Source organism: Thunnus maccoyii, chromosome 24, assembly GCF_910596095.1.
Source record: "Thunnus maccoyii chromosome 24, fThuMac1.1, whole genome shotgun sequence".
NCBI classification, from domain to species: Eukaryota; Metazoa; Chordata; class Actinopteri; order Scombriformes; family Scombridae; genus Thunnus; species Thunnus maccoyii.
In genome coordinates this window covers 2,636,829-2,661,121 of record NC_056556.1, presented here as the reverse complement: position 1 = coordinate 2,661,121, position 24,293 = coordinate 2,636,829, and the positions used below count along the sequence as shown (strand labels likewise).

The 24,293-nt window shown below is 40.7% G+C and overlaps 4 protein-coding genes across 8 annotated transcripts in view; 1 reads left to right on the top strand and 3 right to left on the bottom strand.

Moving 5' to 3' along the window:
• The window catches only part of ptprnb (protein tyrosine phosphatase receptor type Nb), a 41,733-nt gene extending 34,456 nt beyond the window's left edge, over positions 1-7,277 (top strand). For all 5 annotated transcript variants that reach the window (XM_042404452.1, XM_042404450.1, XM_042404449.1 and 2 more), the window contains 4 exons: positions 697-750; positions 1,005-1,069; positions 1,720-1,793; positions 6,189-7,277. In XM_042404452.1, the coding sequence (XP_042260386.1) occupies positions 697-750; positions 1,005-1,069; positions 1,720-1,793; positions 6,189-6,260 (265 nt within the window). In that variant the 3' untranslated portion in view covers positions 6,261-7,277. The remainder of the gene's footprint in view (positions 1-696; positions 751-1,004; positions 1,070-1,719; positions 1,794-6,188) is intronic.
• A 2,059-nt stretch (positions 7,278-9,336) lies between these two features.
• LOC121891855 (tubulin alpha chain-like) lies at positions 9,337-13,253 on the bottom strand. Its single transcript, XM_042404491.1, has 4 exons — positions 13,150-13,253; positions 10,937-11,159; positions 10,598-10,746; positions 9,337-10,491 (listed from the first exon to the last, which is right to left on the bottom strand). Exons 1-4 carry the CDS (start codon positions 13,150-13,152, stop codon positions 9,517-9,519), a joined length of 1,350 nt encoding a protein of 449 aa, XP_042260425.1. The 5' UTR covers positions 13,153-13,253; the 3' UTR covers positions 9,337-9,516.
• A 1,263-nt stretch (positions 13,254-14,516) lies between these two features.
• LOC121891854 (tubulin alpha-1A chain-like) lies at positions 14,517-17,354 on the bottom strand. The gene is made up of 4 exons (XM_042404489.1): positions 17,337-17,354; positions 16,301-16,523; positions 15,990-16,138; positions 14,517-15,907 (listed from the first exon to the last, which is right to left on the bottom strand). The coding sequence occupies exons 1-4, from the start codon at positions 17,337-17,339 to the stop codon at positions 14,927-14,929; spliced, it is 1,356 nt and encodes a 451-aa protein (XP_042260423.1). The 5' UTR covers positions 17,340-17,354; the 3' UTR covers positions 14,517-14,926.
• Positions 17,355-20,316: 2,962 nt separating this feature from the next.
• Positions 20,317-21,887, bottom strand: LOC121891858 (tubulin alpha-1D chain-like). The gene is made up of 3 exons (XM_042404500.1): positions 21,671-21,887; positions 21,436-21,584; positions 20,317-21,343 (listed from the first exon to the last, which is right to left on the bottom strand). Exons 1-3 carry the CDS (start codon positions 21,849-21,851, stop codon positions 20,369-20,371), a joined length of 1,305 nt encoding a protein of 434 aa, XP_042260434.1. The 5' UTR covers positions 21,852-21,887; the 3' UTR covers positions 20,317-20,368.
• Positions 21,888-24,293: the final 2,406 nt, after the last annotated feature.

Sequence of the window (24,293 nt, the reverse complement as noted above, 5' to 3'; positions counted from 1 at the left end):
GTCCAGTTGCATAGTCACAAAAATGATCATGGACTGATGTGGCTGCAGCAGGAGGTCCATCGCCGAAACTCCTCCCCGGTCTTTTCTTTCTATCTGTCTAACGTGCGAATCGAACTTGTTTCAAGTATTTTCTTGATTCTAGTGCATCTAGTCTGAAGATTCTTGAAACAAGTTGATTTTTTTTATAAGAAATACTGTCACATGTTTAAGACTCAGTTAAAGACTTGAATGATTTGATGAGAAGAAGATATTAGTGGTGCGTAAATCTCTTTTTGTGGCCAATCATCTGTACGGTGGCTGCAAAAGTCCAATATTTATCTGTTTATATGTGAACTTGCAATAATTTTGTCTGTCTGTCTATATTTCTACAATGTATGATATGTTTACTGTATGTGTAGTCGAGTCGTTTTCATCTATTCATCTGTTAATTTATGAATACTGGTGTTCTAGTTTTTTGACTTTGACTTTCCTTGCATGATAAAATAATAAGATTTGCCATTTTTATTGACCTACTGTCTCTTTCTAAGCTTTTGACAGTGATGTTATCAGATATATTTAAAAGTTTAATACCTATTTTTTCTGCTTTAAAGCTTGTTCGTATGACCTGATGAAGCTTGTGTAGAACAAAACCTCATAAATAAAGTTAAATAAGTTTTTTAATTAATCATATTTTGTTTCTCATTTCTTTCTCCTCAGGAAGGTGAATAAGTGCTACCGAGGACGATCCTGCCCCATCATCGTCCACTGCAGGTAATCAATCCAGATTATAAATACAAGTTATTGTATTTATTGACTCAGACATGCTGTCAGTTGTAGTGACACATGAGGCCACTTGGTGGCAGACAGATGACAGTTTATTCTCCTCTGATATAAAACACAAACAATACACTGACAATCAAAAGGTTGTTCATCATCAATAAATGATAAAGTCCATTGATTGGTTGTGAGAGAGACAATTGTCTGTATTTTCAAGTTTAATTTGTTGTTCTTTGTTGTTTCCATAGTGACGGTACAGGTCGGACTGGGACTTACATCCTGATTGACATGGTTTTGAATCGTATGGCTAAAGGTGAGATTTGTGTGTATAAATGTGTGTTTTCTAAGAAAGAAGTTCATGTAAAACTCATTTTTTTATTATATAAAGCTCAAACTTTTACTTATTTTCTCCAAGTACCAGCTGTCTAAACCTCTCCTCTATACTCAACACAATTCAACAATATAATATTGGATCTGAATCAGTTTAATAATTGGCAGATACTCAGGATTCAATCAGGATTAGGAGCAAAAAGTCGTGATTGAGACGACCTTGTTGTCAGTGTTCTTTTGTTTTCCCTGCGATGTCGGTATTGTTTTTATGGTTATGTGAAAGCAACTAAAACACTTGTGTTCTTATTTAAATGTCATAATAACACATAACATAAAATGTGTAAACATATATAAAACAAATAAAGATAAATAATGAAATATTATACAAAAAACTCGAGACGTGGTGCGGACCGCAGTCCTTCCAGAGTGAAAGTTCAAACTCGGGAGTTTTGTTTCAGGATGTATAAGTGTGTGTGTTGTATTTGTGTGTGTGTTGTATAAGTGTATGTGTTGTATTTTTGTTGTATTTGTGTGTGTGTTGTATCAGTGTGTGTGTTGTTTAAGTGTGTGTGTGTTGTATTTGTGTGTGTGTTGCTGGTGAAATCATCCTGTGTGTCACCTGTTGTCCTGCAGGTGTGAAGGAGATCGACATCGCTGCGACGTTGGAGCACGTTCGGGACCAGAGACCTGGGATGGTTCGTACCAAGGTGAGTCTCACTGCGACAGGAATGGTTTGTGTTTTTCTTGTGGAGGAATATGATTTTATTTGTATATTTTGATAGTTTGTCGTCATGTTTAATACAGTCTATGTTGAATATGTGTTGCATTTCAAATTAACACAATTTCCTGAACGTTTTCATACCCTGAAAATGTTTCTCATCACAAATATAATGTTGAAAACTGAGCAGCTCAGAGGTTGAAGAGCTGGTTAATGTGACTGCTGCTTCGATCCCTGACAGAGGAGACGTATTCTTGTTAGTGTAGTGTGTCAGACTGGGCCCACATTTAGGTTTATCAAATTACACTGGACTGAAAACTACTTCTAAATTTAAAAGCTTTCACTTTAATTAAAAGCTGTTTTTCTGTGTCTTTATTGTCTGCAGAGGACGTCAGATTCTTTTGTTTTTTTTGTTTCCATCTCATCAGATCTCCTGATGTTTCATTCCTTCTTATGTCTTTCAAATATAATAGATTGTTGTTAATTTCACACAATCAAGTATATCCTTGTGTCTGATTGGCTCCTCCTCTGTGAGCAAACATGTGATTAATCACATGACCACCAGAGAGTTGAAGGTTTACAGCTTCACTTTGAGTCATCTCATAAATGTGAATTATTCTTCTAGTGAACTTTTTTACTCTTAAATCGGCTCTTAAGTGCATTTTTACATAGAACTGGTAGTGTGATTGAATCAGGACCAGGTGGGTTAACTGGGAGCTGAGGAGGAACAAACAGGTGTGTTAATGGGAGGTGCTTCAGCAATCAAACACAAGATGGAGGTTTCTTTGTCTCTTTAAAGCTCTTCTGGGTAAGAAATGTTGTGCAACATGTTCCAAGTGTTATGTGAAGCCAAATCTTTGTATTTCTCTTATGAAAGCTGGTTTAATTGTTCTCAAATATACAGTTAAGATAATTGAAAGTACAACAGTTAAGTGATTGTTTTATAAAGCTTAATGTGATTTAGTTTAAATGTCACAATATTTACAATGACCACTGGAATTTGTAGAGAAACTGAGAGAAAATGTTAAATTAAATTGTCTAAACTGAGCAGAGTTGCTGAGAAACTTCCTGATTTGTGAGACTGTAGCTGAGATTTACTGAAAAACATCAACACCAGTAAAACTTTAAATATTTTACATTCTTCTGTTCTCTCAAGTCTAAATATCACCTTGTTATTTCCAGTCAAGCTGATTATCATAAACTAAATTTTATGTTTGTTATTGTCATGAAAGACAAGAGAAAGAAGAAAAAACTAAACACAAGACACTAATTTGTACTTTAAATGATCATAATGACATCTGGGAACTGTGTTAAACCATCTTTCCTAGAAGACATAAAAAGATTTGGCTTCACTCTCACCCTGAATCTCAGTAAGTCTGCTACACCTCCCTTCATTACTGAAGCCCCTCCCACCAACACACCTGCTGCGTTAAACCCAAAGTCTTTAACATGATAAATAAATACACCGACTGTAGAGAACATGACAGACAGATGAATAAATATATAACATAACTGATCTAATCTGCAGCTCCAAAGAAAGACGAAAAGAAACATTAAAACATTATTAGGTAGATTGTTTGATTAAGTGGGACTTCTGTCTCAGTCAACATTAGAGGGAGTTTTATTCTTGGGGAGGGTGGTGGGAACTGATGGTGTAAAGGTTAGAGAAGAGGGCTTGAAGATAGAACATCACTGGTTCAATCCCACACCTGCAGAAGAAAGTCAAAGTCTCCCCCCACAACATCATGCAGGTGCAAATATCTGTATTAAAAACTGAAGATAAGTCAGTAAATAAGTGTTTTCACTATTAAGGTAACTAAGATATCTTTGGTTAATCTGGTGTATTAAGTGTTTCACAGAGCAGACACACACAGTTACATGTGAAGCAAACACAAGTCTGCTGACTCATCTGAGAAGTTTTCATTTTACCCCGATAGGAAGGCGGTGGTTTTGTGTATTAGTAATGACACAACATAACAAGCAACAAACATGCAATGGTTACTTCCAACATTTTTAAAAACTTGTTCGCACCTTGATGCGTCGGTAAAACTTCAGCTGGACGGGACTTCCTGTTTCATAACCCCCTGCTTACATACCTGCGGAACATCGGGGGAGGACAAGGGCCCCCCCCCATACCCACTCATGTGGGACACAGTTGTTTTGCTCCAGTTACTGGTGAAGGAGAGGGATCGAACCAGCCACCTCACGTCCGCAGACGTATCTGAGATCTGTGTTGACGAAGCCGTCACTCCACCAGGTCCCCTTCGCACTCACATCTCTTCTCTGAGCGCTTTTCAACCTCTCCTCTGAGTGATGTCATTCAAAAGTCACAGATCGAGATCGAACCCACCACCCTAAAACACAAACCTGCTGACTAACACACTGCGCCACAGAGTCATACTGTTCTTGAAACTTTAGTCAATGGTTTTCAATCTCACCTCTTAGTGCTTTCGTTCAAAAGTCACAGACTGATGCGGGATTGAACCCCAGACCCTTAAAACATGAACCTGCTGTCTAACACACTGAGCTATACACTCAGATGATTGATGTGTCTTCATGAGATTTTCAGTCTCCAGCTGTGTGTCTGACTTAAAAAACTTCAGTGAAAGTTGGGATCAAACCAACAACCTTAAAACTTCCTCACAGCTGTTAGACTGGTTAAGTCGGGATTGAACCCACAACTTTTAAACTTTGGTGTTGCTGTCAAACACAGTGAGCTAAAGCTTTGGACCAATTGAAAAAAAGAACATTTGAGGTTTTCTATCTTCAGTCAGAAAGTTACTAAAACTGCAAAAGAAGTTGCTTCAAAGAAGCTTCTAACACAGTGAGCTTCAGAATCAGATGGTACAATAGACTTTTCTTTGGAGCTGTTCAATCTTCAGCAGTGTGTCTGACTTGAAAAAGCTCAATGATAGACTGAGGATTGAACCCACAACATCAAAACCTTGAACCAGCTGCCAAACAGGTTGAGCTACTGGACCAGACTACTGAAAGGATGTTTCGTCAGAGCATTTCTGTCTTTAATCAAGATATTGGTTTTCAAAAGTTACCAAATGGCCACGACTTGAACCAACAACCATAAAACTTTTAACACAGTGAGCCATAAACACCTTTTGCCAAAGGTTGTTTAATCTTCAATTGAGAAGCTAACTTTCAAAATTCAAGTCAGGATTGAACCCACAACCTTAAAACTTCAGACTCACTGTGCAACACAGTGAGCTACAGATTCACACTGACACAATGTTTTCATTTGGTGTTTTCAGTCCTCAGTGGTCTGACTGGATTGAACCCAAAGCTTCAACAAAGTCAAAAAGTTACTAAACAGTTCAAGCTCCTGGACCAGGTCCCTAAAAAGGTGGTTTTGACAGAGCATCTAAATCTGTATGCAAGTTATTTGCTCAAAAAAAGCTTCTCTGAATTGAACCCACAATCTTAAAGCTTGAGTGTTGCTGTCTAACACAATGAGCCACAGAGTGAAACTGCTGCCAAGAGGTTTCACCAAAGGTTTTCAATCTTCATCAAGGTAGCTGATCAAGCCAGGACTGAACTCACAATCTTAAATCTTTAACAGTACTGTCTAACACACTGCACCACTGGCTCGGATGGTATCATAAATGTTTTCAGTCTTCAGTGATGTATCTTGTGTCTCACTTTTAAGAAGTCTAACTGATTCAGGATTGAACCCACAACATCTAAACCATTAAACAGTTGCTAAACAGACTGAGCTACTGGACCAGGACAGTCATCACATAAGATATTGGCTTCAATAAAGCTCCCAGCAGGTCTGGCTTGAACATTAAAACCTTTGAGTGGCATAATTTAACACAGTGAGCATCAAGGGTCAAACCTTTACCAAATGTTTTACATCTTAAATACAGCTGCTAACTTCAAAAACTGACTGATCAAGTCAGGATTGAACCCACAACCTTAAAACTTCAGGGTTGCTGTCAAACACAGTGAGCTAAAGCTTCACACAGCTGATTGGCTCTGGGTCGAACCCACAACTTCGATCTTCAGTTAGAACGTTACCACAAGGGTGGGTAACACCCCACTCCACGTAAAACTGTGTTGCTGGTCATCAGACTGGTGACACTGGGAGCTGCAGTGCAGACGAGATAACTGAAGCAGTAAATGAAGATCCAAAGAAAATGTGTTTTAATGAAATGTTAAGTGTAACATTACATATTTTGTTTAAAATGAATCTTCACTTCAGTATTTGGCTTTAAAACTTCTTCCTGGCAACAGATTCAAACCTACAACCCCCAAAAATTAATATCAATAATAAATATAAACAACAACAAAAATATTCAAATTAAAACCTCACGAGCTAATCTGTCTCTCAGCTCTATAAAATCATCTTTCTTTCTTTCTCTCTCGTCTTCAGGACCAGTTTGAGTTCGCGCTGACGGCCGTCGCTGAGGAAGTCAACGCCATCCTCAAAGCTCTGCCCCAGTGAAACCAGTGAAACCAGCTTCCTGTCCGCTGACCCTGACCCCCCTCCCCTTTCCCCCTTCTCTCCTCTCGCACTCACACTCTTGTCTTACTCTGCCTTTTTCTCTCTACAATGATGACGATGATTATCATGATGAAGAATGAGGTTGTGATGCCTTGAAACATTAACGGTGATGTCACAATAAACAAACCTATCAGGTGACGTCAGGAAGGATTTACGCAGGCGCGGATCTGATTTTTAGGTATTTTGTGGAGCCAATATGATGCGTTCAAGTGTATCAGGGATGTTTGGCTGCTCAAAAGTGTTGCATTCACAGGTAATCTGAACTATTTTACTAAAACACCTTGAGACAAACAGGTGATAAAGCTAAATGTGTGTTTTCCCAGCAGACTAACACACTCATAACTTGAAATTTCAAACTCCTCTGATGTTGCTTTCCCGCCTTTTTCCGAACCACCTGATAGCTTGGAGAATGAGCCTCAGACTATTTAAACATCAGATTTTTCTTCTACCTGTTGAAATCCAGCCTGAACGCCCGGTAGATATTTTCCAGTTGAAGCCAGATTGAAGCAGAAATTTGCTTTTTTTTTTTCTCCCCGTCGTTTGTGGTTGAAGTTTGTTGTAAACTGTGCTGCTGTTGGGATCATCGTGTTTTTGTCTCAGAGAGGAAGCAACATGACTTAAAATGTATTTTAAAGCATCAAAAGGCTTTTATAAAAGCTTAAATTGTTCTAAAATGATAATCTTGAGGGGGGAAAAAAAAGTATTAAATTTGTACTGATACTGATAAAGTGTAGATTTGCTGCTGGTTGTAACTTCCTGTCTTCTCCTCACATGACTAACGACATACAGCGTCCTTCTCTTCGTGTGCCATTCAGATCATTTTAAGTCTCTGGATATATTGTTGTTTACCTCACGCAAGTCAGAAAATGAAATAAAAAAAAGAAATGCTATTCTATGAAGAAAAAAACAAGCTATTTTGTAACTGTGAGAACCTTCAATAAATCTTTTCGTGTTTAAGTGCTGCAATCAGTCCGCGTGACTTCTGTGACTTTCTGTACTTTCAAATCCTGATTTTAAAACCTTTTAAGAAGCTTTTAGTAACTTAAGAAATTCTATGGTTGTTTAATTTACCGATATTATACATACATGTATCAAGTTTTATTATAGATTTAATATTTCCTTCTATTTCAAGTTTATTTTTGACTTAATATTGTTCAAATTTGGTTTGTTTGTTCAGTTTCAGGCCAAATTTTGTGGGTTTTTTTATTACTTTTTATCCATTTCTTATCATAAGTTTTGAATATGGACACATTTTCTTTTTCAGAACAACCAGATCTGTTTGAAAATGAGGAAATATTTAATGTGAATAGTTGCATTAAAGACTTTTGAGGCAATAGACTATATATGTATTTTTATTTAAACTACTATCATCAATGTATTTATTTTAGTAGCATTGTATATAAATTTAGCAATTTTTATTATTAATTTAATATTTTCTCCTATTTCAAGTTTATTTTTTATTCAGGATGTATCTTTTTTTTCTTCGTTAGACTTCAGAAGGTCTCGACTATGAACTAAAAATGGAAAAAGTCAGACGTGACACTGATCCTTCTGACTTCATAGAGGTCAAAGGTCAACACCTACTGTAGAGTGTAAATTATTAAAAACACAAGCAGATGAGATCATTTAAGACTAATGATGAACTGGAGGTTCTGACAGGGTTAACGGTTTATTTCTCTAGTTATTGATCGTCTTGTGCAGGTAAAAAGTGTAAAATAAAAGTGCAGGAGGGCAGTTTGGAATCAAGCTGCAACGATTGATCGATTGACAGGAAATTAATCAGCAACTATTTGTCATTTTTCAAGCAAAAACACAGAATATTTTCAGGTTCCGGCTTCTCATTTGTGCCGATTTGCTGCTTTTCTTTAATGAACTGAACATCTGAAGGTTTTAAACTGTTAGTCAGACGTCACTGTGGTGTCTGAAGGACCGTAAATGCATCTTTTCACTGTTTTTTTTACATTTTCATAGATGATTAATCAGGATAATACTCAACAGATTAATCGATAATGAAAATAATCTAGTTTGGAAGTTGATGGCGAGCTCTTGTTGGACTTGCATTTAGTTTTTTCTTGTTTATTTTGCTTTACTTGTCTACAGTTTTGTATCTCAGGATAAATGATTTTATCCAGAGCTGCAACAATTAGTCAATAAATATTTAATCAATTAATCCTTTCAGCCATTTTTTTAAGCAAAAATGCCCAGTACGTACTGGTTTCAGCTCCTCAAATGTGAAAATTTGAAGCATTTCTGTCATACATGCTGCATATCTTTACATGTTGGACTACTGATCAGACAAAACAATACATTTGAAGATGAGCACTTTGTTTCTAATTAATTGATAATGACAATAGTCATTAAGTGCAGCCTTTACTTTAATGTAAACCTGAAATAATCCTGTGATGGAGGAACAATAATGTACGGATGTGAGTGCAGGACAGTTTAGTTCAGGCTTTATCTCAAACAGGCCTCAACTGTTATCTTTTCATACATCCTGTTTCAGCTCTGTGTCATGTGATCTGTTGTTTTGGTCCTGACCTACAAAATAATATCCTGTTCTCTGCTACGTATTCCTGTGGGTTTAACCTAAAATTATCCAGCTGCTCCAGCATTTAGCCTGGTCCAGAATTAGACTAAACCCAAGATACATCACAATAGTTTCATAATGATCACTCAGCACCAAAGATTAAAGGTTTTATCCCCCTGACCTACAGATTATATGTATATATATATAAATAAAATGGACATTTAATCTGCATCTAGAGGAGCTGGCGTTGGCGTCAGCTGAGGTTTGTTCTGGTTTTACAATTTGTATGAAGCAAATCTGATTTTATAAGTGATATGCTGCAGTTTTAGAGACCTTTTTGTTTTAATATAAAACACTTTCTCATGACACAAATTGAAGACTTTGATTTCAGACTCAAATGTGCCATTCATACTTCTTCCTGATTCCAGTTATTTGCAGATAGTTTCCATTTAAGACACCTGAACTAAAGTAAAAACACAGGACAAAGAATGACTTTATGTTCCTTTATTGGTTTGCATGAAAAACATGAGGCACTGAACTCAGGAATGTGCAGAATTTAAGAAGGAATGAGTCCCAATATTGCTGAGCCGTGAAACCCTTTTTGGAGTTGGTTTTCTTTGAGTGCGGCGGTCTGAAATGAAGCCACAGCAAGCTGTAGATGTTTGTGACCTAATACTCTTCACCTTCATCCTCCTCCCCGACGCTGTCAGTTCCCACCTCTTCGTAATCCTTCTCCAGGGCAGCCATGTCCTCTCTGGCCTCTGAGAACTCTCCCTCCTCCATTCCCTCTCCTACGTACCAGTGGACGAAGGCCCTCTTGGCGTACATCAGGTCAAACTTGTGGTCGAGACGAGCCCAGGCCTCGGCGATGGCGGTGGTGTTGCTCAGCATGCACACGGCCCTCTGCACCTTGGCCAGGTCTCCTCCAGGAACCACAGTGGGAGGCTGATAGTTGATGCCCACCTTGAAGCCTGTGGGACACCAGTCCACAAACTGGATGGTGCGCTTGGTTTTGATGGTAGCGATGGCAGAGTTGACGTCTTTGGGCACAACGTCGCCACGGTACAGCAGACAGCAGGCCATGTACTTGCCATGGCGAGGATCGCATTTCACCATCTGGTTGGCCGGTTCGAAGCAGGCGTTGGTGATGTCAGCTACGGACAGCTGCTCATGATAGGCCTTCTCTGCTGAGATAACTGGGGCATAGGTGGCCAGTGGGAAGTGGATACGAGGGTAGGGCACCAAGTTGGTCTGGAACTCTGTCAGGTCCACGTTCAAGGCGCCGTCGAAACGCAGGGAGGCGGTGATGGAGGAGACGATCTGTCCAATCAGCCTGTTGAGGTTGGTGTAGGTGGGACGCTCGATGTCCAGGTTTCTGCGGCAGATGTCGTAGATGGCCTCGTTGTCCACCATGAAGGCGCAGTCAGAGTGCTCCAGGGTGGTGTGGGTGGTCAGGATGGAGTTGTAGGGCTCCACCACAGCTGTAGACACCTGGGGAGCTGGGTAAACTGCAAACTCAAGCTTGGACTTCTTGCCATAGTCGACAGAGAGACGCTCCATCAGCAGAGAGGTGAAGCCAGAGCCGGTTCCTCCTCCGAAGGAGTGGAAGATGAGGAAACCCTGGAGCCCTGTGCACTGGTCAGCCTGAAAGTTTAAGAAAAGGTGTTAAAATGTTGTAAAGTCAAGTCTCCCCTGACTGAAAACGCTTCATCTCCAAAATGGCTTATTAGTTTTGAGTGTATGATCTCACCAGTTTACGAGTCCTGTCAAGAACCAGGTCGATGATCTCCTTGCCGACTGTGTAGTGACCTCTGGCGTAGTTGTTGGCTGCATCTTCCTTTCCAGTGATCAGCTGCTCAGGGTGGAAGAGCTGGCGGTAGGTTCCTGTGCGGACTTCATCTGCAGAGCAATGAGAAATAATATTACTCCTATTGATCAATAATAAAAACATAAGTTTACACCCCAAATGTTTTTATATCATGTTGCAAGAGACATTTCTTGGCTTAAGTATCAGGGACATAAATTGGATACGAAGAAATCATCTCTACAGCATTTATTATTTGTATTTTTTTAGTGAAATCATTTTTACCGATGACAGTTGGCTCCAAGTCCACAAAGACAGCTCTGGGGACGTGTTTGCCAGCTCCAGTCTCGCTGAAGAAGGTGTTGAAGGAGTCATCTCCACCTCCGATGGTCTTGTCACTGGGCATCTGACCGTCCGGCTGGATACCGTGCTCCAGGCAGTAGAGCTCCCAGCAGGCATTGCCCATCTGGGCTCCGGCTTGGCCGACATGCATAGAAATACACTCACGCTGCAGAGAAAGACAGAAAGATCAGTTACCACATCATCCTTAAGGAAGCACAGTCAGTTATGTCATTCTGCACCATTAAGCGGATTTAAAATTTGTACTGGGAGGATGAGCAGTCATTTCTGCAGTCGTACAGCTGTTCATCTGCAGTGCCCTCAATGACCCAGATCACTCACTCACTCAGAGCCTCCATATAAGACTGTTGCTCATCATATGTTCTAGTTTCATTTTAAATTCTCAGCTAAAGTGATGAATGTGCCAATATCTGAGTTTTTAGAACAGCTAAGCATTTCTGATAAAAACTGAAATGTTTATGACACCTTCTCACTCACTACACGTTGGTCACTATTAAAAAATAAAAACAAAACAATTAAGCAGAGCTAAAACAATTATTTGATTAGGTGATCAACCTTTTTAATTGAATTAATCTGCAAATATTTTGATTACTGATTAACTGTTCCAGTCACTTATCAAGCAAAATTGCAAAATCATCTATGGCTGATGTCACCGTAATCTTGGAAGTTAAGTTGACTGCAACTAATTGCTTTACATTTCAAGTTAACCTTTTAGTCTATGACCCCGGTTCTCAACCTTTTTGGTGTCAATGACCCCCTAATTGATACGCGTCAGGCTGGGACTGTATTTGATAAGATGTAGCCTCATAGATCCCCATCTGATAAGATTTAACCATTTCATATCCATCTATAGATTGGTAGATTAACAGAAGCCCATGAATAAATCCTTCTTTGGGCCAGTTCTAGTCATTAAAATAGTGAAATTAAATTATTCCCCATTATTCTTATGACTCCTGGAACCCATTCAAGGACCCCCAGGTTGAGAACCACTGGTCTATAAAATGTCCAAAAAAAATTTTTTTTTAAATTAAAAAAAATATAACTTTGATTTTTAAATTAATATTTTATAAATGTTCGATTTAAAATAAAAAGCAGAAAAAGCATCAGACCTCTTTTGACCTCTGTGAAGCTGGAACCAGAGATTTTTGCTTGCCTCAACTGAAACGATTTATTGATCATCTATAATGGCTGCCGATTCATCTTTATGACGACATGCTTTAGTGAATATCGGCGCACATGTAATATTTCGATCTTTTGTACTCTTGCAAAGGCTTTCAATATTGAATTAACTTGTACAAAATCCGCTTTCAAGGTAATCGAGCGGGAAGACTTTGTCAGTCCGTAGCCGCAGGGGATGACTTTCATGCGGCTTAATGATCATGTCTGCTGAGTCACAGACCGGGTTACTGCAGACCGGTGGCGGCTTAAATAAGTCTGCTCTCCCGCCCCTCCCAAACAGAGACGGAACAGCAGCAAAGGATCAGTGAAAAGCGCTCAACAGGGAGGGGAGGGAAGAAAAATCCATACCGGCAGGAAGCGGTATCCTCCCCACCCCCACCCTAACTTACTGCAACACCCTACCTTTGTGCTCCCATCACGGCCGGGGCGTTATCTGATGGCGCCGTCCAACTCTCCGCCTTAAAAATCCCCTCAAAGTATCAGTTCCTGCTTTAAAACGCACCTTAACGCGGGTATCTAAAGGTCTAACATCTGACTCTTTTTTTTAATAGTGTCATTTTTATGTTGGGAGAGTTTAAACGAGCTATTTCAACGGTTTAACAGTAATTTTCTAATCACTTTTTTAAATTTGAAACTGCGCCAGTAGTTTGGCCTCGTTCCACGTCACGTAACATAACGTTCGCAGACACGCGGGATCAAAACCAGAACAGCCAACCGTCGGTTCTTATAGTACTAATACGTATATACTATTTAGGTCATTTTTACAGGATAATACAGATTATTTGTAGCCTATTAACTATAAATTATCAAAATATATTTATCAGATGTTTAATCACGACGAATATGTATTTAATACAAAAACTGCGCTCTATTTCTTACAGTAACAGCTTGCTACCTTTTCCCCATAAATATAGCTGCCTAAATGAGCATTTTCAGATATTTTCACCATCCATACTCACCATTTTGGAATTATTTTTCTCCTTCTCGCCGACGTTGAAGTATCGGATGCAGAAGGCGGACTGTGATGAGGAAATGGAGGCAGTCGTATTTATAGTCTGTGGAGGGGGCGGAGCTAAAGCAGCGGTTTGAATCCCCTCTCGGCGGGAGCGAACGTTTCGCGGTGCTACCTTCAGGTCCAGCCCTGAATATTCCAGTATTTATCGATGTGAGCTGTATCTGATGGACGCTGCGAACGAAATTTTGACTGATTTGTCTTATCTTAGAGGCAGAGATGATCCTAGGCTCAGTTTGTGCCACATTTGAGACTTTTATATTGACGTTTACTTTCAAATCACATAAATTCTATGGCACATGATGGCAACCAGAAAGCTAAGAAGTCCAGCTGCTTATGTTTTGAACCAAGATAGAGGAGTCACTCTGTGCTGCTTTATTTATGGCAAAAACAGACTACAGGCTACATTTTGCGGTAATTTCTTCTTAATAAAGAAATCTGAGTGCACTAACAGTCCTATTAGTGATAGCCGCAATTGAAAAGGACAATTTATGAGGAGTACTTGAATGCAGCATGACTCATGTAGGGAAGTACACTCACTGAAAGTATAATAAGATGTCCTCAAACGTCTTTCTGCTTTCTCTGCCAGTAACTACAGTCATTGTATACTCATTCATTTGGTTTCATTTATAATTCACGACTTAGTTAAACCTCATTATGAGGATATAACACATTTAACAGTGCCAAAACACATCAGTAAAAACGAGCAATAACACCTTTATGGGCTCTTCAGTTTTGCCATGTGGACTGCCATGTGGAGTGTATGTTGACTCTTCATGTGAAATTCTGTTCTGGTCAGTTAATATCGCAAAATTACACAGGATTATTTGGTAACAATTTTGTCATCAAGAACTTTACTTACATTTCAAATGATGAAAAGCTAAAACTATATATGAGTGACAAATGATAAGTCTTTGTTTATTCATCTGTTACTTCCTACTCCTAACACCATCAAAGAACCTAGGTGAGGTTTGTTGTTATATAAGGCATTGCACATGACTGTGAGGAGGAATTAAATGTTCAGTGTCTACACCAACAGAAACATCTCAGTTTATTGGTCCAAGACAAAGACACATAGGCAAAGTGATATCTGGACACCAAATTCATCTTTTTAGTCTCTAAATAATTACAAAAGTTCTGCTGTGCAACATAATTTTTCAGATCATTCAGGACTTGACTTAAAAATAAATATGTCAAATATAGAATAACACTCTAAAATGTGCATTTTCTAATTAGCATTTCTCAGCAACTCTGAAACTCTTCCTTGCCTTCTCTTGCTATACAATACAGCCTTACAGTGAGTGTACAATCTTAGAACAGAATCCTGTTGTTATACAGCATTGCACAGGAAGGAGACAAAGAACAGAAGGAATCTGAGTACCTACAGGGACAAAACATTTATTAGCATTTTAACAGAACTTCCAATCAGACCACAGTGAAAAATAATCCTTAATATGTCATTAAATGTACTTTTACACAATCTTGATGCCATAGGGCAATGGACATGAATGGCATAAAAGCTTCAGTATTCTTCAAATAAAGGGGTTTTTGGGTCATCCAGCAGTAACTAAAACTCCCTTTCCTGCAGCAGAATTGGGGTGGAACAGGTTATATCTTTGCCTATGGATGTGGTCGGACAACCAATGTATGACCTAGTTTGTTTGGAGCATACTCAGACCTAAAAAGAACCCAATTAGTGTTGGTTTTGTTTGGTCATTTCACACTTAATATTCCTCCCCCTCTTCCTCTCCTTCATCCCCGATGCTGTCAGTTCCCACCTCTTCATAATCCTTCTCCAGTGCAGCCATGTCTTCTCTGGCCTCTGAGAACTCTCCCTCCTCCATCCCCTCTCCTACGTACCAGTGGACGAATGCCCTCTTGGCGTACATCAGGTCAAACTTGTGGTCGAGTCGAGCCCAGGCCTCGGCTATGGCGGTGGTGTTGCTCAGCATGCACACAGCCCTCTGCACCTTGGCCAGGTCTCCTCCAGGAACCACAGTGGGAGGCTGATAGTTGATGCCCACCTTGAAGCCTGTGGGGCACCAGTCCACAAACTGGATGGTGCGCTTTGTTTTGATGGTGGCGATGGCAGAGTTGACGTCTTTTGGCACCACATCACCACGGAATAACAGGCAGCAGGCCATGTACTTACCATGGCGAGGATCGCATTTCACCATCTGATTGGCCGGCTCGAAGCAGGCGTTGGTTATCTCTGCTACTGACAGCTGCTCATGATAGGCCTTCTCTGCTGAAATAACTGGGGCGTAGGTGGCCAGAGGGAAGTGGATACGTGGGTAGGGCACCAAGTTGGTCTGGAACTCTGTCAGGTCCACATTCAAGGCTCCATCGAAGCGCAGGGAGGCTGTGATGGAGGAGACAATCTGTCCAATCAGCCTGTTGAGGTTGGTGTAGGTGGGACGCTCGATGTCCAGGTTCCTGCGGCAGATGTCGTAGATGGCCTCGTTGTCCACCATGAAGGCACAATCAGAGTGCTCCAGGGTGGTGTGGGTGGTCAGGATGGAGTTGTAGGGCTCCACCACGGCTGTAGACACCTGGGGGGCTGGATAGATGGCAAACTCCAGCTTGGACTTCTTGCCATAGTCTACAGAGAGACGCTCCATCAGCAGAGAGGTGAAGCCAGAGCCTGTTCCTCCTCCAAAGGAGTGGAAGATGAGGAAACCCTGAAGCCCTGTGCACTGGTCAGCCTACAGGGAAAAAATAAACCTTAACGCCATTACTGATTACAATCTTAACTTAAATATTAAACTATTGTTAAGGCAATCTCACCAGTTTACGAATCCTGTCAAGAACCAGGTCGATGATCTCCTTGCCGATGGTGTAGTGACCTCGGGCGTAGTTGTTGGCTGCATCTTCCTTTCCGGTGATCAGCTGCTCAGGGTGGAAGAGCTGGCGGTAGGTTCCTGTGCGGACTTCATCTGTAATTGAAAAACATTGACAATACAATCAAAAGTTCACCTTTGGAGAGCCAGTTCCTCTGGTTTTGTATCCTGAATGGTAAGGATTGAGGTAAGAAAACGTAACAAGAAAATATCACTATTTGTTATCAGTTCAACTTTCAAAAAACCCTATGAACTTACCGATGACCGTTGGCTCCAAGTCCACAAAGACAGCTCTGGGAACATGTTTGCCAGCTCCAGTCTCACTGAAGAAGGTGTTGAAGGAGTCATCTCCACCTCCAATGGTCTTGTCGCTGGGCATCTGACCGTCCGGCTGGATACCATGCTCCAGGCAGTAGAGCTCCCAGCATGCATTGCCTATCTGAGCTCCAGCTTGGCCAACGTGGACAGAGATACATTCACGCTGCAAGAACAAGTGGTTCAGATGTTGAAAATTACTTGCAAACTACTATTCTACCCTTCTTTAATTAAAGAAAACAATAACTACTACATGATTGGGTATCGGCCAGGTATAACCAACCCACTTAAAAAAACAGTTTATTTTTCATTGTCATTATAAATTAAGTGTTTCTGCTATCAGTTACATTTATTAAGTCATGGCAGGCCGACAACTCATGTTTAGGCACCACAGCAATTTCAGACCTCATGTTACTTTACATAAAAATGTTCCCAATGTGTTCTATGTAATTAAGACATTGTGTTCAACCCAGCACTAAGGTGTATTTCCCAAAGAGAGGAGCTGCTACTTGATCCCTTAGACACCTAGTAACTGAGCTAATCTAGAGGGACTGCACCACTCAGCATACAGTATGTTCAAAATTAGTTGCTGGAACATTTTTAAAAAAGACATCCATGAGTGTGTCCCACATTTGGGAAGTAGAAAAAACATTGAAAATGTAAGGGTCATACTGTAAATCTATTGCAGAATTATATGATAAGATCATGTTTGCAGCTTTAAATTCTAGCAGGTGCCCAGTTTGCTTTTTACATCACACAGAAACAGAAGTGTTGTCACAAAAAGTCCCAAATACAAGTGCTAAACTTTATTTTTGTCAAACTGCCTCTTCAGCTATCATGACTAAACTCAGACCAATTAATATCACACAATATGTCCACATCTAGCTAATACTTCTATATTTCTGTGTTGTTGTTTTTTTTTTTTATCTCCACATAACTCATGTATGGAGCTTAAACATAAGATAAAAGTGGTTCTCACCATGTTTTCGTCTCTTGAAGCAGTCCCTTGTTCACCTGAGATGAGTGGTTGGGGATGTTGTGTCAGGTACAAGTGCAGTAAGCTACTTTATAGCGCAGCATCACTAGGCAACAGACTGGCATGTTGTGGTAACTGGAGGAGCCGGAGAAGCAAACACCAGAGGAGGAAGAAGAGCACAAAAAAGAAAATCAACTAGTATGCTCCCCTGCACAGATCTAAGGAATAACGGCTGTTGTTACACTCATGAGTAACCACCAACAATAACCTGACTAGTTGTGAAATATGACACATACCCCTCTCTTCCAATTTCATGTTTTTACACTAAGGGCCTGTTAGCTTTTCTTGTGCAGAACAGTTTACAATAAGTGAGCAGATAGGGCTTCATATTGTTTCAGGACACTTCAGCAAGTTGGTGATGGTATACACATTTGTTTGCCTGATATTAGATCAAACTCATGATCCTCCATAAATAGGTTTTGTCTCCAAGGGAATTGCTTAGTTTAATTTCATAGAGCATTGTTCAAATTAAGAGTGGGCCCTGTTAACACTGCACATTTGCTAAGCTCACAGAGGAAAGAAAACGGATCCCTCCCCAGAGTGACCTGAATAGGCTTTTGTTACAGATCACTGTTGCATCACCACTTTGGTACAGATTCATTTGCTATGCAAAGATAGCCAGGCACCTAGGGAAAATATCAGAGCACACTTCTCTCAAAGACAGGTGACATTTGAGATCAACACTGCAGGTTACAGAGCACAGATGTGTGTGATGAATATTTCCACACAGTTTTATCACACTTGAAGGTTGTCTGCACTTTGCAAAGACAGAGAAAAGCAGCTTGGTGTTTGTATTGAGCTGGCTGGGTGCATGCAATACCTCAAGCTAGAGATTTACAAAGGATTATATATGGTGTGTTCATATGAGCAACTCCCAAGGAATTTCATCCACAAGAATGATTGTTTTTAGCAGACTTTCACCAGATACTGAAAAGGTATTTGTTGATCAAAATGCTCTAAAGAGCTCAATGATGCTGTTTCAGAGGCATTCCCTTCATGACAAGAGTGAAATGTTCATTTTTGGTTAAAAAACTATTGTGTCTCTATCAATTTACACCATTGTATGAGTTCAGATAGTTGTTAAATGTTTCACCTCTGCATCTGAAGGTAACCCTAGAGACATAATGAAAAACTGTGTGCAACTGCCAAGTAAGGACTGCCAGAACATGCTCCCATTTAGTTTCCCTAGTTACTCTTTCCTCAGGTCTTGTTTGCTCTCGGATGTCAGCTGATGTTCACAGGCAAAATAGTTGTTCAAAGAGGTGTGTGTGCATTGCATTCAGTGGCAAATACTCTTGTTGCTGGAGTACACACAGAGCTAGAGGGAGAAACTAATCATCAGCACACAATAGGGAGGCGTTGGTTACAACATTCCAGCTAGGACTCTCATTGTTACCAGACAGAATTTAGTTACCTCTCTGACACATTTTAAACCAGACAAATGCTTACAGTTATCTTTATTTTCTGTGTAATATTCTTGTTTTGCAGTGTAACATAAATGACGGACATTGGTGCACTTTTGCTACAGTTGAAATACAATCATATTTTAGTTGTGTGAATACTGAACATCCTTCTTTGATTATCCTCTCTAAACACTTTATTGTGATTGGGGTGAGTGCAATGGGATGATAGTCATTTAAGCAGGTCACAATGCTTTTCTTTGGGAAGGGCACAATGGTGGTGGACTTGAAGCAGGTGGGCACAGAAGCTTGTGTGAGTGACACATTATAAATGTCTGCCAACACATCAGTCAGCTCCGATGAGCAAACCCTGATTGCATGGCTGGGGATGTTGTCTGGGCCAGCTGCCTTCTGTGGGTTTATTCCCCTCAGAGCCTTACGCACATCCGCTGATGACACAGCGAGCGATGTGTTCTGTTTGCGCTCCGTGGCCAAAATCCCTCTCTGTCAGACGGTAATGAGGGCCTCGAAGCGAGCATAGTACTCATTCAGCTAACCTGGCAGTGTGGCTTGGCTGGTTGTGGCCCCCCTGCTCCTCTGCTGGTAATCTGTGATGTGTTGCAGGCATTGCCACATGCGCCAGGAATCTGGGGTGGAGTAGTATCCCTCCAGCTTCAATCTGTACTGTCTCTTGGCATCTTTGATTGATCTGCTCAGGTCATATCTGGCCTTTTTGTAGTCTTCAGCATTGTCTGAGACAAATGCAGTGGCGTGAGTGCATAGCATGGACCGAACTTTACAATTAATTCAGAGTTTTTGGTTTGGATATGTCTTGCAGCATTTTGTGGGAACAATGATCTCAATGCATGTGCTAATGTAGCATGTGCTAATGTTTCTGTGACCTAATACTCTTCGCCTTCATCTTCGTTAACAATTTTACTTACTGGAGGAGCTTGCTTGAGGAGTTGTCTGTAGGGTGGATAGAGGAACACTGAGATGTAGTCGGACTGTCCAAAGTGCTGCCACGGCACAGCCTTGTAGGCACCTCTCATGTTGTTGTAGACTTGGTTGAGAAAGTTACTCTCCCTCATCGGAAAGCTCACATGCTGATTGTACTTTGGGAGGATATTCTAAAGGTTGCGGTGGTTGAAATCACTGGCTACGATGAACACAGTGTTCGGGTGTGCAGTCTTAGGTAACTAACAAAATTTAGTTACCTCTCTAACACAATTTAACACAAATAAACCAGAAAAATTCTTAGTTATCGTTATTTTCTGTGTAATATTCTTGTTTTGCAGTGTAAAATAAATGACCGACATTGGTGCAGTTTTGCTACAATTGAAATACAATCAGTTAGTTTGCAGATAGTTTCCGTTTAAGACACCTGAACTAAAGTAAACACAGGACAAAGAATGACTTTATGTTCTCTTATTAGTTTGCATGAAAAACATGAGGCACTAAACTCAGAGAGTGCAGAATTTAAAAAGGAATGATTCCAACATTGCTGAGCCATAAAACCCGAGTTGAGTGCGGTGGTCTGAAATGGAGCCACAGCAAGCTGTAGATGTTTGTGACCTAATACTCTTCACCTTCATCCTCCTCCCCAATGCTGTCAGTTCCCACCTCTTCATAATCCTTCTCCAGGGCAGCCATGTCCTCTCTGGCCTCTGAGAACTCTCCCTCCTCCATTCCCTCTCCTACGTACCAGTGGACAAAGGCCCTCTTGGCATACATCAGGTCAAATTTGTGGTTGAGTCGAGCCCAGGCCTCGGCGATGGCGGTGGTGTTGCTCAGCATGCACACGGCCCTCTGCACCTTGGCCAGGTCTCCTCCAGGAACCACAGTGGGAGGCTGATAGTTGATGCCCACCTTGAAGCCTGTGGGGCACCAGTCCACAAACTGGATGGTGCGCTTTGTTTTGATGGTGGCGATGGCAGAGTTGACGTCTTTGGGCACAATGTCGCCACGGTACAGCAGGCAGCAGGCCATGTACTTGCCGTGACGAGGATCGCATTTCACCATCTGATTGGCCGGCTCGAAGCAGGCGTTGGTTATCTCTGCTACTGACAGCTGCTCATGATAGGCCTTCTCTGCTGAGATAACTGGGGCGTAGGTGGCCAGAGGGAAGTGGATACGAGGGTAGGGCACCAAGTTGGTCTGGAACTCTGTCAGGTCTACGTTCAAGGCTCCATCGAAGCGCAGGGAGGCTGTGATGGAGGAGACGATCTGTCCAATCAGCCTGTTGAGGTTGGTGTAGGTGGGACGCTCGATGTCCAGGTTCCTGCGGCAGAGGTCGTAGATGGCCTCATTGTCCACCATGAAGGCGCAGTCAGAGTGCTCCAGGGTGGTGTGGGTGGTCAGGATGGAGTTGTAGGGCTCCACCACAGCTGTAGACACCTGGGGAGCTGGGTAAACTGCAAACTCCAGCTTGGACTTCTTGCCGTAGTCTACAGAGAGACGCTCCATCAGCAGAGAGGTGAAGCCAGAGCCTGTTCCTCCTCCGAAGGAGTGGAAGATGAGGAAACCCTGGAGCCCTGTGCACTGGTCAGCCTACAGATAATCAAAAATTAGACAACAGAATCTTTAATCCATTCTTGATTATGCTCTGAACTGAAATGTGAAACTATTGCAGGAAATCTCACCAGTTTACGAATTCTATCAAGAACCAGGTCAATTAACTCCTTGCCGATGGTGTAATGACCTCGAGCGTAGTTGTTGGCTGCATCTTCCTTTCCAGTGATCAGCTGCTCAGGATGGAAGAGTTGGCGGTAGGTTCCTGTACGTACCTCATCTGTAATCAGAAAACACTAACCATGCAGTCAGTGGTTCCCAAATACAGCCCAACATTGAATTTGCATCAGAAAATAATAATCTCACCAATGACAGTTGGCTCCAAGTCTACAAAGACAGCTCTGGGAACATGTTTGCCAGCTCCAGTCTCGCTGAAGAAGGTGTTGAAGGAGTCATCTCCACCTCCTATGGTCTTGTCACTGGGCATCTGACCGTCCGGCTGGATGCCGTGCTCCAGGCAGTACAGCTCCCAGCATGCATTGCCCATCTGGACGCCAGCTTGACCAACATGGACAGAGAGGCATTCACGCTGGGGAAGTATAGAAATAGAGGTCATGTTGGATTGCAATAGATAAAAGAATGAAATTGCACATTTCAGTTTCTACTCATACTGAAGAAGAAAGCAAAACATTAAAGGTGTAAAACTGTTGAAGCTTACCATGATTACAATTTCCTGCTGCTGATGTTGAGGATCTGCAGAAGGAACCTGCTGCTGACTGTCTCTCAAGAGTTCCCTGTTACTTATAGCTCCTTTAAACTCTATGGTAACAAGCCTTGTTGTTGATAAATGTTGGGTTAACCGGGTTTCGCAGAGGGGAGATAGCCAATAACTCAGCTGTGGAACACATTGTGCAAACATGCTTCGCCACACATCAATAACCCCTCGTCCTGCACCAAGATAATATATAACCCTGACCCCCACGTATGGTCGGGCATGTAGAACTCATTTAAGTCACAGGCAGAAAAGCAAACAGTGCATTGTTTTAGTGTTTGTGAAGTACACTGAGATTAATGAAGTCAAGGCTCTGAGGGGGACTGAGATCTCCATGGAGATCTACCAGAGTCTGTCAAGAAGATTGAGTGAAATCCCAAAATACTTGTATCGAGAAATAGTCTTTCTCGTAGGCTGTGAACAGATTAGTAATCTAATGCAGAATGCAGATTCAATGCTGCCATTTGTAGGGTTTAGGTTTAGGGGAACCAGGGGTGAACTGGACTTTTAGTAGGACAAGGAATTTAAGTAGCATTTAAAACATACAAAATACTTTAAGTAATACACAAATGCAAAATATACACAATGGGTCATAATCCCAGATTTGGAGGAGTAAAATCTTGAGTCTTGTTTTGTCCTGTCCAACAATCTGTAGCCCAAAGATATTCTGTTTACTATCAAAGAAGACCAAAGAAATCAGATCATATTCACATTTAAGATGCTGGAACCAAAAAATTACTCAAAACAATTAATCAATTTCAAAATAGTTGGCCATCAATCTTCTGTACATCAAGTACATATTTAAATTACTATTTAAATAAACAATGGAAACCAAATATCATGATATGGTATTGAGTTTTGTATAGTTTTGTGCAGGTCGGTAATATGAATTTGAATATGGAAACATAAACAAATGTGTTGACATAACTTTGATGTCCAAAACTCAAAGTCCAACCAAGTGGTGAGCTGTTGCACTGTTAGAAATGACTGCAGTGCATTTTAAAAGAACCACACTACTGTTTTTCATCTACTCAACTACAAATTATATATATTTTACATTTTTGCAAACCATTTTTGAATGCATTCTATGCTGTTTTTAGACTTTCTGATGTATTTTCCTACTGTGTCAGGAATCCATATGTTCCATATGTTTCCGTATGCTATATGCCATATAACATATCCACATTGCTATGAAAATCAGTTAGCCTACTCTTAAAACTTTCTTGCATTATGTAATCCATCACAGGAAACATCATGTTTGATGTAAGTCGTAGAGCTATGTTACTTTGACAAAAAAGCAATGCTGACTTAATGTTTACTGTGATGGATAAATAAAATTCAAGCAAGATTTAAGAGTTTGCTAAGTGATTTTCTTATGCATTCAAATCTCTAAAATGGTTAACAAAATGGTTAGTTGTATTGTAAAGTCTGTGTGATTTCTAATAAAGGCTAAAACATTCTGCTGTGGTCCTACAGTGGGTGGTTGGTAATGTTTCTGTTGACAATTTGATAACTAACAGACACTAAAAACGGGGGAAATTGGTTATGTTGCAACAGAATCTCATTATAATAAAACCTGTTTCCTCCTTCACTGCAGTTTGATCTATTGTTGCAGTAGAGGAAGTGGCCTCCTGCCTCCTCCCCCCCTCTGCAGGGCCTGCCTGGGCTGCTCTGTTGTGTTTTCCACATGATTGGGTGTCCTGTTGTTACAGAAACAGTGAAGGTCACATTGCTGTTGCTAGTCTGAAGCTCAAAATGTCAGTGTCAATATGGATTTACAGAACAGTAATGCCTGTTGCCAGAGTGGCAGGAAGTTTATCAGCATGTTTGGGGACTGAAACTAAATTCATACACAGATCAAGTTCAGTGAAACCAGATTACATAATATAGATAACATTAAAACTAGGTTACATACAAAGTTCAATTTTTCTAAAGCTGGTTGTTTCCTAAAGGTTGTAATATTTTCCTAAGAAATAATCATAGTGTATATACTGTATTTACACAAGCAGAGGATCTGATGAGTGGTGAGCATGAATTAAAATTAACTTTAAATCAAATCCTACATTTCTAATGGTGATAAAGCAGCCATGTAAAACTGAGAACTAAATCCTGACCACAATGCCACCTGCTGTCCTATTAGGGAACAACAACAGTGTTGTAAAGGCAGTAAAACTTTTTTTCACTTTCCTGATAGTCAACCTAATTATTAGTTTGGGT

Bases quoted from the DNA above. Each gene is read 5' to 3' on its own strand.
- LOC121891855 (XM_042404491.1), bottom strand. The intron at 10,747-10,936 runs GTAAAAATGATT...ATTGCTCTGCAG, and splicing joins CTTGGAGCCAACTGTCATCG to ATGAAGTCCGCACAGGAACC. The intron at 10,492-10,597 runs GTGAGATCATAC...TTAAACTTTCAG, and splicing joins TTGACAGGACTCGTAAACTG to GCTGACCAGTGCACAGGGCT.
- LOC121891854 (XM_042404489.1), bottom strand. The intron at 16,139-16,300 runs GTAAGTTCATAG...TTTCAATTACAG, and splicing joins CTTGGAGCCAACGGTCATCG to ATGAAGTCCGCACAGGAACC. The intron at 15,908-15,989 runs GTGAGATTGCCT...TTTTCCCTGTAG, and splicing joins TTGACAGGATTCGTAAACTG to GCTGACCAGTGCACAGGGCT.
- LOC121891858 (XM_042404500.1), bottom strand. From the start codon at position 21,851: ATGGGCAATGCATGCTGGGAGCTGTACTGCCTGGAGCACGGCATCCAG. The intron at 21,585-21,670 runs GTGAGATTATTA...TTCTGATTACAG, and splicing joins CTTGGAGCCAACTGTCATTG to ATGAGGTACGTACAGGAACC. The intron at 21,344-21,435 runs GTGAGATTTCCT...GATTATCTGTAG, and splicing joins TTGATAGAATTCGTAAACTG to GCTGACCAGTGCACAGGGCT.